This window comes from Salvelinus alpinus, chromosome 9 (assembly GCF_045679555.1).
Source record: "Salvelinus alpinus chromosome 9, SLU_Salpinus.1, whole genome shotgun sequence".
Taxonomy (NCBI): Eukaryota; Metazoa; Chordata; class Actinopteri; order Salmoniformes; family Salmonidae; genus Salvelinus; species Salvelinus alpinus.
Window position 1 is genome coordinate 38,736,623 of NC_092094.1, and position 12,061 is coordinate 38,748,683.

A 12,061-nucleotide genomic window follows, 5' to 3' on the forward strand; every position below is an offset into this window, starting at 1 on the left:
GACTTGGATAAAATAGGACCCCAAATGCATGGGGAATCCTCTTAGAATAGTTGTCCATAATCAGAGACTTAAAGAGTCAAACACGCAACTCTGGTTTTACAAGATCATGTCCCTTTCATCTCTGTGCTGTAACAGTATCATCCCTCAACCCTGAGACCTGTCACTCCATTAACTCAACAGACGGATACAGTAAGCAACCTCTTAGATACCATTAGAGGAGTCCATGTAATGGAATGGGTGTTCTTGTGAACAGCTGTGATGTTGCAGTGTCTTGAAATCTGGTTTTGTGTTACTTCCAGGCCAATGTGTGGTCCAATACCACACGCTAATAGCTGTTCACAACCCTCTCACACTACTATCCTAACCCCAATCCCAACCCTTCCCTCCACATACACTGATACATCACACTCTTTCTCTTCTCTTTATTTATGTTTTGTTTAGTCTGATATTTTGACTCCTGTTTTCTTGTTTTTCTTTTTATAATTGTAAAGCAACTTTGGGTCCTTGAAAAGAGCTATATAAGTCCCATTTATTATAATTACTACTACTACTACTACTACTACTACTACTACTACTACTACTACTACTACTACTATTATTATACTAAGCAGAGTAACAGATTAGATATAAACTGGTGTGAGAACCAGCTTCACATCTGGCCGAAAGAAAACACTCTTCAATCCCCCATTACCAAGAACATTCTTTACTACATTAATTTATTAACCATGCACTCTCCCCTCCATCCATCTACATACGTGTACAGTAATTAATAACATGTGCCAGTAGCAGCATCATATGTCTGGCAATAGACAAACACACCCAGGAAAATGGGTGATCATTATCACCCTAATAGCACTCTGAATTTTGAATAGATGTAAAACCTAAACACAAGGAATCACAGTCCAGGACAAGCATAGAGCTGGACTATAGTCTTCTTTTCTCAGTAAAGCTCCCCTAAGTCTTTAGGCTTTCATGTTCCAACTGATCCCTGCACTGTCCAACTGATCTCAACTCTCCATAGTGTGCAGAAACAAGACAGAGTGCTCTCCTCTCAACCCCACTTCTGGAAAAGCACCAAATCAGTGATATGCATTTTACAGCTCTAAAGTCTGTATAGAATAAACAAGCCTATGACAGAATTCAAATATGAGATATATTTAATTATAGATGTGTAATACAGCATAAATGCACACAGTATTACAAGGTCCGTATTCCGTGTGATCTGTGTCAGGTTAAAATTATTTGAGGATTTTGGTTCAGAAATAAAAAACAATGTAATATCATATTAGATGAGTAGCCTACTACTACACATGTGCATTAAGTGCACAGTACCTGCTTGGATCAGCTCATATTTATAAATGGAGGACACTTTCATTTCTATGAAAAAGTCTGGTGCTACAAATATAGAACTCATAATTTTATGTTGAAGCCAATGCAAGTATTATTTCTATAACAAAGGGGTTTTGCCCTTTTACCCAACGTTTAAAACGTTGGTATACTCAGAGAGGAAAAAGCAAAGCGAGAGGTTCTACTCTGCCCAAAATCTGTCCACGAAAATAAGACCACAAAGTGAGGAATTTTTGTATGGAGGTCAATGTGTCGAATTTGGTCAACAACAAAAATGGAATTGCTAATTTACAACGTGAGGCTTATAGAAGTTTCGTAATGGTTAGGTTGTTACAAATGCACTGATATAAGTGGACACACATGGCATTTCGGCAATACAATAAAAAAATAATAATATCTGCCCTCTCATTGGCTAGAATGGTCCCACCTGATCTCGCCTACTAACGCATGCCTGCCATCTTTGAGGACATATATTTTCATCGTTAGAGCGGTCACTCTACTGTCTTGTCAATATAATACAAAATCTTTGCTATACTTCATCTCAACAATGACAGGTGTTATTATCATCCTCTATATAAACAGCCCATTACAGTTTTGGCGAATTATCAGCAGCGTGGCGCGCGTAGTTAGGTGACAGCCCTAATCTTAGTGAGGTTTAGTGTCCTTCATTAATTAAAAAAGTATTCTCCCCAGCTCATTGTCTTACCAGGTGAGTACAGTGTTGCAAGTTGTCGGGCCCCTGCATGCTGCGGTCCCCAACGAGGCGCCGTGCTGCGGGCAGCCGAACCGTGCTCATTCCCGTTAGGATCCTCCTCTGCCATAGACCGATGTTGAATCTCTCTCTCTGACAGTAGTACTGGCGCTGCCACCGCGATCCTCCCTTCCATTCCTCCAGTTTGAACTAAAATGCATAAATCATGTATTTCTTCAAACGAAGCCAGTTATTTGATTGCTAGGGAATGTTTGTCAGTGTGGTGTTGTGATGCTCTCCGCACCGGAGCTACCCAGTAAAACCCGGAACTACAATACGGATGAACCGCCTCTGACAAACAGACTTATAACGGCGGCTATAGTACTACGTTCCTTTCGTCTGATTGAGACAACAGTTTATATAATTATTCAAAGACCACAGCCTAGTGTGCCTATAACTGGCGTGTTTTAGAGCAGCGCTTTCATGTTCCGCTAATTATTGTAAACACTTATTTTTGCATTTCTCCATGCTTGCCAGAGTGTAGGGATAGTAAAGTTATGATATCAAAAAAGGTCTAAAACAAAAACGTAATTGTTTATGGAAACTACTTAAATAGGTATTTTAAAAAATCTTATATTTCCTCTGATAATGACAAAACCACAGCGATAAATACCTGGCATTGGACCGTACGTCTGTGACTGAGTTTCTTTTCCTCCAGCACTTCAGAGAATCAGCTGTAAAATATTGAGGATCCCTAATGTCCTGGCGCAACAGCGAAGTGAACCATGGGGCGTATTCATTACGGAAACCATGTACTGTTTAAGAACCAAAAGGAAGAAAACGGAGCAAAACGACAGTTTCTATTGGACAAATTTAGGTAGGTCCATCCCCGTTTCGTTCAGTTTGCTTCCGTTTAAGAAACGTTTTGCAACATAATAGGCGTAAGGAATACACCCGTGGTTCGAGCTGATACGCGGGTGATGCCATTGCCCACTGGCACCGATCCAACAGTGCACTACAAAAACAAAGACCAGTTGGTATTTCACAAACTTTAATGATTAAAATATGACACCGCAGGCCCATATTCTCTATTCCTTTATAGAGTTTAGTTAATTCAATTGTCCTTCCACATTGTTAAACAGAAATTGTCTTACACCGGGCAATTCCTCTTCACAGCATCTAGTTTTCTCATGCAGACTTGTTGAAATGTAAAAAAATATATATATATAATCTTAATTTAAATCTTTCAAGTTATCACATTACCTTAGATTGAATGAAGTAAACGGACAACATAATAGTGATACATTTCTGTTGGCTAGGCTGCTTCTGACAAAGTAGCCTAATGATTGTATTCAACTGCACCTGTTGTGTGTGCTGGCAGGAGTCCCCATAGAGATAGTTAGCAGATGCAACATTGTATATGTTCCATTTGGCGACTATGTGAACTTGGGCAGCAACATTGAGGCATCTCCATTGTGAAGTAGTACATTTTCTTCTTCTACTACTTCTAAACTCAGCAAAAAAAGAAACGTCCTCTCACTGTCAAATGCATTTATTTTCAGCAAACTTAACATGTGTAAATATTTGTATGAACATAAGATTCAACAACTGAGACATAAACTGAACAAGTTCCACAGACATGTGACGAACAGAAATTGAATAATGTGTCCCTGAACAAAGGGGGGGTCAAAATCAAAAGTAACAGTCAGTATCTGGTGTGGCCACCAGCTGCATTAAGTACTGCAGTGCATCTCCTCCTAATGGACTGCACCAGATTTACCCCACTCTTCCACCAAGGCATCTGCAAGTTCCCGGACATTTTGGGGGGGAATGGCCCTAGCCCTCATCTTCCGATCCAACAGGTCCCAGACTTGCTCAATGGGATTGAGATCCGGGCTCTTCGCTGGCCATGTAGCACTCTCTGTAGCGTCTCACAGTACGGACATTGCAATTTGTTGCCCTGGCCACATCTGCAGTCCTCATGCCTATTTGCAGTATGCCTAAGGCACGTTCACACAAATTAGTAGGGACCCTGGGCTTCTTTCTTTTGGTGTTTTTCAGAGTCAGTAGAAGGGCCTCTTCAGTGTCCTAAGTTTTCATTACTGTGACCTTAATTGCCTACCGTCCATAAGGAGTTAGTGTCTTAACGACCGTTCCACAGGTACATGTTCATTAATTGTTTATGGTTCATTGAACAAGCGTAGGAAACAGTGTTTAAACCCTTTACAATGACGATCTGTGAAGTTATTTGGATTTTTACCAATTATCTTTGAAAGACAGGGTCCTGAAAAAGGGAAATGTAGTTCTAAAAGGTGCACACTGGCACCTATAGTGTGTTGTTGGAACAGGTATAAAGCCAACGTTGATGATTTATTGCCACCTGCAGTTATGGCATGTTTTCTCAAAAGTATAATTCATTGGCCAATCCCTCCTGATGACCTGGATGGAATTATGTGATCATTCCTTAACTCATAGGAAGTCCCACCCAGTTGACTACCTAAGAATGGTGAAAGTCATCAATGGCACTGCATACTCTATGCCCTAGAGTCTACTGTCTGAATAGCCACCCTGGCTCTTCTCCAGGTACGTCGACAGCGGTGGACAAACATCTGGGCCGAGGGTAGGCTGAGCTCCTGCTCTTGTTCTTGGAAGAGTGGAGCACTTGCAGCACTTGAAAGGGGAGAGTCCCGTGGCAGAACAGGGAAGGGTGTTCCGGGCATATTCCACCCAGACCAGTTGACGGCTCCAGGTTGTGGGGTTGGTTGAGACCAGGCATCTCAAGGTGGTTTCCAGATCTTGGTTGGCTCGCTCCAACTGACCGTTGGTTTGGGGATGGAATCCATATGACAGGCTGGCCAACGACCCAATAAGGGTGCAGAATGCCTTCCAGAACTGAGACGAGAACTGAGGACCCCGATCGGAGACAATGTCTACCGGGAGTCCATGGATCCGGAAGACATAGTGCACCATAAACTGGGCCATCTCCTTGGCAGAAGGTAGTTTGGGGAGAGGGATGAAATGGGCGTCCTTGGAGAACCGATCGACTACCGTCAGAATGACAGTGTTGCCATCAGACGGAGGGAGCCCAGTGACAAAGTCCAGAGATATGAGACCAAGGATGATGAGGGACCGGCAAAAGTTGAAGGATGGCAGAAGGAGCTTGCCGTGGAGTCTTGTTCTGAGAACACACTGTGCATGCGGCGACGAAGGCAGAGATGTCAGGAACCATTGTGGGCCACCAGAAACGTTGTCAGAGGAAGGCTAGTGTACGACGGGACCCTGGATGACAGGTCAGTCTGGAGGAATGAGTCCATTCCAGGACCCGGGACCGGACTGGGTTAGGGACAAACAGGCTGGGAGCGTTGCGCCTCGCGAACCAGGTTCTCAATACCGCAATCCACAGTGGCAGTAAGACATGAGGTAGGGAGAATGGTTTCGGAGGTCGAGGGTGTGGCAGAGGAACTGTATAGGCGGGAGAGAGCGTCAGGCTTCACATTTCTTGACCCTGGGCAGTAGGAAATGGTGAAGTTGAATCTGGTTAACAAGAGGGCCCACCTGGCCTGCCTGCAGTTGAGGTGCTTGGCTGCACAGAGATAATCCAAGTTTTTATGGTCGGTCCAGACCAAGAATAGCTGTTCTGCTCCTTCCAGCCAGTGCCTCCACTCTTCCAACGCCATCTTAACCGCCAGGAGTTCTCAATTGCCTACATCGTAGTTCCTCTCTGCAGGATTGAGACGATGGGACAGATAGGCACAGGGATGAAGCTTTTGGTCCTGGGCAGATCGCTGGGACAGGATGACCCCCACTCCAACATCCGAAGCATCAACTTCCACCACAAATTGACGCGAGGGGTCCAGATGGATGAGCATGGGAGCTGTTGTGAACCGATGCTTCAGGTCCACAAAGGCTTTGTCAACAGCTGGAGACCATTTGAACGGTACCTTGGGAGAAGTGAGTTCCAAGAGGGGGGCCGCCAAGGTGCTGTGATCCCGAATTAAATGATGGTAGAAGTTAGCAAAACCAAGAAACCCTCACAACTGCACCCTGTACGTTGGTTGAGGCCAATCCACCACTGCTTTCACCTTTCCAGGATCCATCTGAACATTGCCCTCAGCAATGACACATCCCAGAAAGGTAATAGTAGAGCGTTGGAACTCACACTTCTCAGCTTTCACAAACAATTGGTTCTCCAGGAGGCACTGAAGAACCTGTCTGACATGAAGTACATGTTCTTGGGCAGAAAAACAGGAAAAAACAGGATGTCGTCAAGGTAAACGAACACAAAACGGTTTAGCATGTCCTGGAGCACATCGTTGACCAAAGCCTGGAAAACAGCGGGGGGCATTGGTGAGTCCAAATGGCATGACCTGGTACTCATAATGTCCACTGGCTGTGTTGAAGGCTGTCTTCCACTCATCCCCCTCATGTATCCGAACCAGGTGGTAGGCATTCCGAAGGTCCAACTTAGAAAACATGGTGGCTCCCTGGAGAGGTTCAAACGCAGAGAAGAGGTAGGGGGTAGCGATTTCTTTACCGTAATGTCGTTAAGTCCCCTGTAGTCAATGATACAGACGCAGGGTCTTGTCCTTCTTTTCCACAAAGAAAAACCCTGCGCAGGCAGGAGATGCAGATGCACGGACGGCCCCAGTGGCCAGAGACTCCTCTATGTACTCCTCCATAGCTTTGGTCTTTGGTCCAGACAGAGAATACAATCGACCCGAGGTGGTGTGGTGCCTGGGAGAAGATCAATGGCACAATCATAAGGAGGGGGAAGGGAAGTAGCACATGCCTTACTGAACACTTCCAGGAGATCATGGTATTTAGTGGGAATAGCTGAGACATCCACAGTCTTGCTAACATCCTGAGGAAGACGACTTGGGGGAAGACTGTGCTGCTTGAAGGAAGTGGGAATGGCAAAATGGGCTCCAACCCAGGATGGGGCTTGTGGTCCAGTCATTCACCAGATTGTGCTTTTGTAGCCAGGAAAATCCCAAAACAACCGGAACATGGGGAGATGCAATGAGGAGGAACTGTATAGTACCAGAAACCCGTAATTGAACGGGCACAGTACTATGGGACTTCACCTATAGAGCGTCCGTCCAGTGCACTAGCATCCATGGGGACAGAGAGAGGCTGAGTGGGAATACCAAGCTCCGAAGCAATAGTGGCATCCATAAAACTTTCATCAGCCCCAGAGTCAATGAGCACTCGGATAGACTTAGATTGGTCTCCCCACAGCACAAGGACAAAAAAGGGTGTGCGGGTGATGGGAATTAGGGAACTCCCAGTCTGACTTACCATAGTGCTGGTACCCACGAGAGACAAGGGTTTCATAATAGGGCAGGTAGATTTACAAGAGGGCTTGGGTGGCTTCGAATCCTCTCTGAAAAGCTGCCCCCGGAAACTTCCGGAATCCCTTGAAGGTGAGCGAGCCATAGCGGGTGCACGAGTGTGCCCGAGACCAGACCTCCTCTCACTCCTACGTTCCCTTAGGCGTTCATTGATTTTGATGGTTAGGGCGATAAGTGAGTCGAGGTCCACCGGCAATTCCCGAGCAGCTAATTCATCCTTTACATCCTCAGATAATCTGTGCAGAAAAGTATCAAAAAGAGACTCCAGATTCCAGGCACTCTCGGCAGCCAATGTGCGAAAATCAACCGCGTAGTATGCCACACTACGGGAGTTCTGACGTAAGTCAAGCAGTTTACTGGCCACCTTTCTCCCAGATACCGGAGACTCAAATACCTTTCTCACCTCTGCCATAAATTCGTCCAGATGACCACAAATGGCAGATTGTTGCTCCCAAACTGCCGTAGCCCAGGAGAGCGCCCTTCCCGACATTAGCGTAATGATATACACTATCTTCGATCGGTCTGAAGGAAACGAAGATGGCTGTAGCGCCATAATAAGCGAGCACTGAGAAAGAAAACCCCGGCAGGCACCAGGATTCCCCGAATATCACTTCGGAGGAGGTAAGCAGGGTTCTCGGGGAGCTGGAATAGGCTGTGCAAACTCACCACAGAGAGGGAAAAATGTACTGGGTGATGGTTTTTCAGAGGTGGCAGGCAGCCTCTGAGCTAACTCCCTGATTTGTTCCATACTAGCCTTTAACCCATGGTCGTGGCGTTCCGTCAAGGAACTGGGCCCTTCCAAAAGGCCCTGTAACAACTCCTGATGTCTCCAAATGGTGGCTCCCTGCATGGAGACAGCGTGGCTCCCTATCATGACACAAGGCGAGACCCAGATGCAGACACAGGAGGCAGATGGTTGGAGTCTTACAATGTTTATTAATCCAAAAGGAGTAGGCAAGAGAATGGTTGTGGACCGGCAAAAGGTCAAAACCAGATCAGAGTCCAGGACTCCTGAACAGCTTCTACCCTCAAGCCATAAAACTGCTGAACAGTTAATCAAATGGCTACCCTGACTATTTACATTGACCCCCTCTTTATTTGCACTGACTCTGTTGCACCGGCTCTATGCACACTCACTGGACTCTATATATACACACACACACACACACACACACACACACACACACACACACACACACACAGAGCTTCTACTCGGTTTATTATCTATCATGATTGCCTAGTCACTTTTACATATTATCTCTACTACCTCGTACCCCTGCACATTTACTTGGTACCGGTACTCCTTGTATATATTTTCCTTACTTTTCAACTTTGCATTGTTGGGAAAGGGCTAAGTGAGCATTTCATGGTAAAGTCTACACCTGTTCTATTTGGCGTATGTGACAAATGCTATTTGATTTGAGGCTAACAGTTTATAACCTGCTATAACCATTGCAAAGTCTATAATATTTTCTAACATCTAGGAAATATCAATTCCATGTTCTGATTATAAATGTTGGGCTCAAAATATATTGAAATGTAACATTTAAATTGTAAATGATTAAAACATATCCCTTAATTTTTCAAGGAAAGCTGGCCAATATATTTAAAGATACAGTACACATGCATTTGCCAGTTGTAGTTCAAATAAGTTATATGGCAAGTTGACTCAAGTTCAACTGCTCCCAGGGCACTGTGGTATATCAATGCGTTCCGATGACTGATTTCTGGGAACGGTACCGACCTTCTGTCCAGCAGAAGCCATGAGACTCAACGGCTGAACCAGCTGCTTAAACACATGGATGCAATTAAAGCAGAGCCGTATGGTCGTCAAACCGAACCAACAGTCTATTATTGTTAGTTTAAAGGGAGGTGGAAAGAGGTTTTATATGGCTGGCTTTAGATGACATAAGTTTATTTCTCTCTGTTATATTTTGTATAATCCAGATTTCAAAGTCATACATTGAAAATAAATTCCTGATATGTTCATCAAATGTTATAAGATTTAGGGAAATATTATATTAAATGTATTATAAACAAGTTCATTCAATCATCAGTGAATGATTTGTGGAGTAAGCTTTTTTTATCCTGCTATACTAGGAAATGTGTTTCCACATTGATTGTACATGTTTTTTAAGTAGTATAGCGATCATTGCAGTTATATACGTTTTATTAGGCCCTAAATAATTGTGTAAAAGCAAATGGGGGGAAAAATCATAATCATGATCCACAATTAATTAATGATATTGTCCCCCCAACAGATCCTTTCCCTGAATGTAAAGACCCCATGTTCTGAGAAAACGGAAGACATAGCTCCACATATTACATTTCATACCTGTGTTATGATCAGTTTTCAGATAGAAACATGTCTACCCCTTATGAGTCACTGATAATGATGAGTGCTAGGTAGCTGGAATCGGAGTGTTTGTGGACGGAGTGTAAAAGATGAAACCATTAGTTTACAGTGAGAGCATGCTGTAAGTGAAGGTATGTTGTCCTCTCCAGGGTACCTCACTGACTTTCATTAGAAAAACAAGACACACACACACACATTCCCTTTATTTGTGATTGATTTATTTGTAATTTTTTTGACCGTACTAGTTGCATTCTGGTTAATTCACATTTAAAAAGCAGACGTCATCCAGTTTCACTGAAATTGATCATTTTTACAATAACCTTTAGGTCCATAGATTGGAAAATCCAATCAAACCATTATGTTTTTCTCAACTTTATTTTGTTTTATGTCTTTTTATTTTGTAATTACAAAAAAGAAAATATGTAACAATAATAATAAAAAGGAGGAAAATGCAGAAATATTACGACTGGCAAACAATCACAACACAGCACAAGTACCTAGTTACTGCAAGGTACAAAAACAAAAGAGAAGAAAACATATGCAAAAAAAAAAAAAGGAGAAAAGATTTGGCACCTCTGAAGTTTGATACAAGAAGCAACAGAGGCCAAGGGAAGCATTTCTAGAGACTAAAATCAGACAGAGGCGTTTATTTTTCTCTCCCGTTTTTTCTTTTGTTAAAAAAAACCTCACAACCGGGAAGCAGGGACGATAAAAAATACTGCACGTACAATACCTTTTCTCTCCTTCATATCCTTTTTCTCTCCTTTTCTTTTTTAATAGCATATCCCATTAATATTCATTCCCCACTGCTCGTAATAGCTGCGCCTGGTGGCGGAATCCTTAGAGTTTTACATGTGAGTAGCAAATGACACTTTGATTGGCTGTGATGTTGAAATGGTCCTCCCCCACCGGGCCTGGGTCGGGGTTCTGGGCTGAGCCGGGAGTCCTGCCGGGCCCAGTCTCACTGCGCGTGCTGGCTCAGTGTGTGGTTCTGGAAGGGAAGAGAGGAGAGGAGAACACATGAGGAGAGAAATAATAAGCTACGTGCCCACACCTCCGAGCCCCCACAGCCACCTACCCCCTCACGCTATCTCTATCTTTATACACAACCGTCATGTCTGTCTGTCCGTCCATCGGATGGCCCCCGCCTCCTGTAACATGAACTACCTGCTCTCCACACACACACACACACACACACACACACACACACACACACACACACACACACACACACACACACACACACACACACACACACACACACACACACACACACACACACACACACACACACACACACACACACACACACCATTTCTATTCATCTTACATAGAGCTGCAGATAAACACAACAGTCATATTATATTAATCCATGGAAACATGAAACAATGATTTGTTTATTCAGATTTATGAGGCATGCATCCCTTCTGATATTCTTCTAAATATTTGAAAACACCATCTCAATACCTTATGAGGCCCACATTTCAACGGCTCTCGAGCGCCACACATAAATTCATAATAAATACGCACAAAACACCTTTATCAAAACTAAATTCACAACACCCCCAGAAACAACTGCAGGAGCTTATATTCTATGCACACCTCAACCAGAGGGTATAACGTCACAAACCAAACCAGATATGATGTGAAGAGTTACATTTTCAATCACAGCAGATATGGGGCTCCCAGAGGCTTGTGTGTTAGGGAGATTTCTGGTAGGCTGGCTGGTTCCTCTGCGCTCTCCCCTGGACCATAAACCCAATTCCCAGGGAAAGCTCAGCAATCATCCCCCTCTTCTCGCTAAAAGCTGCTTTCCAAGATTAATCTCTCACAGAAAGATAGGCCCATGTTTTTGTGCACCACTATGAAAAAAGAAAAGGGGGGAAAATCTGTAGGATTAAACATGGTTTTCCGTTGATAAATACTTATTCTTATTCTTTGGGCCTTATCTTGGTGCGCATATTTTGCACACGACTGTTGGCAGAGCCAGGCTGCACTAGTTCAGCAGAGGAGGCCAAGCGCCCAGTCCAGGTCTTAAATCCTTCAACTGTCTGATTGCAGCCGTTCAGAGCCAGTCTTTCTTTTCCTCTTTTAGTCTCTCTTGCTCTAACCCTCCCTCTTTTCCTGTGCCCCTCCCCCACGTATGTGAGCAAGAACACGCACAAGGGAGGCTCTCCAGTGAGGAGCTGTATCTCACTGGGAGCCACTGACCCCATTATGAGAGCAAACCACTTCTCTCTCTGAGCCTCACCGCCTGCAGTTCTGCCCCCCTCCAGCAGAGGTCAGGATTGGCTCTCCCTCTGCCTGCTTCTCCTG

The 12,061-nt window shown here is 44.1% G+C and overlaps 2 protein-coding genes and 1 long non-coding RNA gene across 8 annotated transcripts in view; all 3 read right to left on the bottom strand.

Annotated features, from left to right (window-relative positions):
* The window catches only part of LOC139530101 (plasmanylethanolamine desaturase 1-like), a 43,492-nt gene extending 40,653 nt beyond the window's left edge, over window positions 1-2,839 (bottom strand). The window contains exons 1-2 of the mRNA XM_071326202.1: window positions 2,712-2,839; window positions 2,054-2,248 (exon numbers count right to left, since the gene is read on the bottom strand). Of these exons, the coding sequence (XP_071182303.1) occupies window positions 2,054-2,248; window positions 2,712-2,718 (202 nt within the window). The 5' untranslated portion in view covers window positions 2,719-2,839. The remainder of the gene's footprint in view (window positions 1-2,053; window positions 2,249-2,711) is intronic.
* Window positions 1-12,061, bottom strand: part of LOC139530103 (uncharacterized) — a 428,447-nt gene that overhangs the window by 40,653 nt on the left and 375,733 nt on the right. The gene's annotated exons all lie outside the window — the stretch shown is intronic.
* The window catches only part of LOC139584793 (zinc finger protein 423-like), a 142,265-nt gene continuing 140,145 nt past the window's right edge, over window positions 9,942-12,061 (bottom strand). For all 6 annotated transcript variants that reach the window (XM_071417014.1, XM_071417013.1, XM_071417012.1 and 3 more), the window contains one exon: window positions 9,942-10,736. In XM_071417014.1, the coding sequence (XP_071273115.1) occupies window positions 10,707-10,736 (30 nt within the window). In that variant the 3' untranslated portion in view covers window positions 9,942-10,706. The remainder of the gene's footprint in view (window positions 10,737-12,061) is intronic.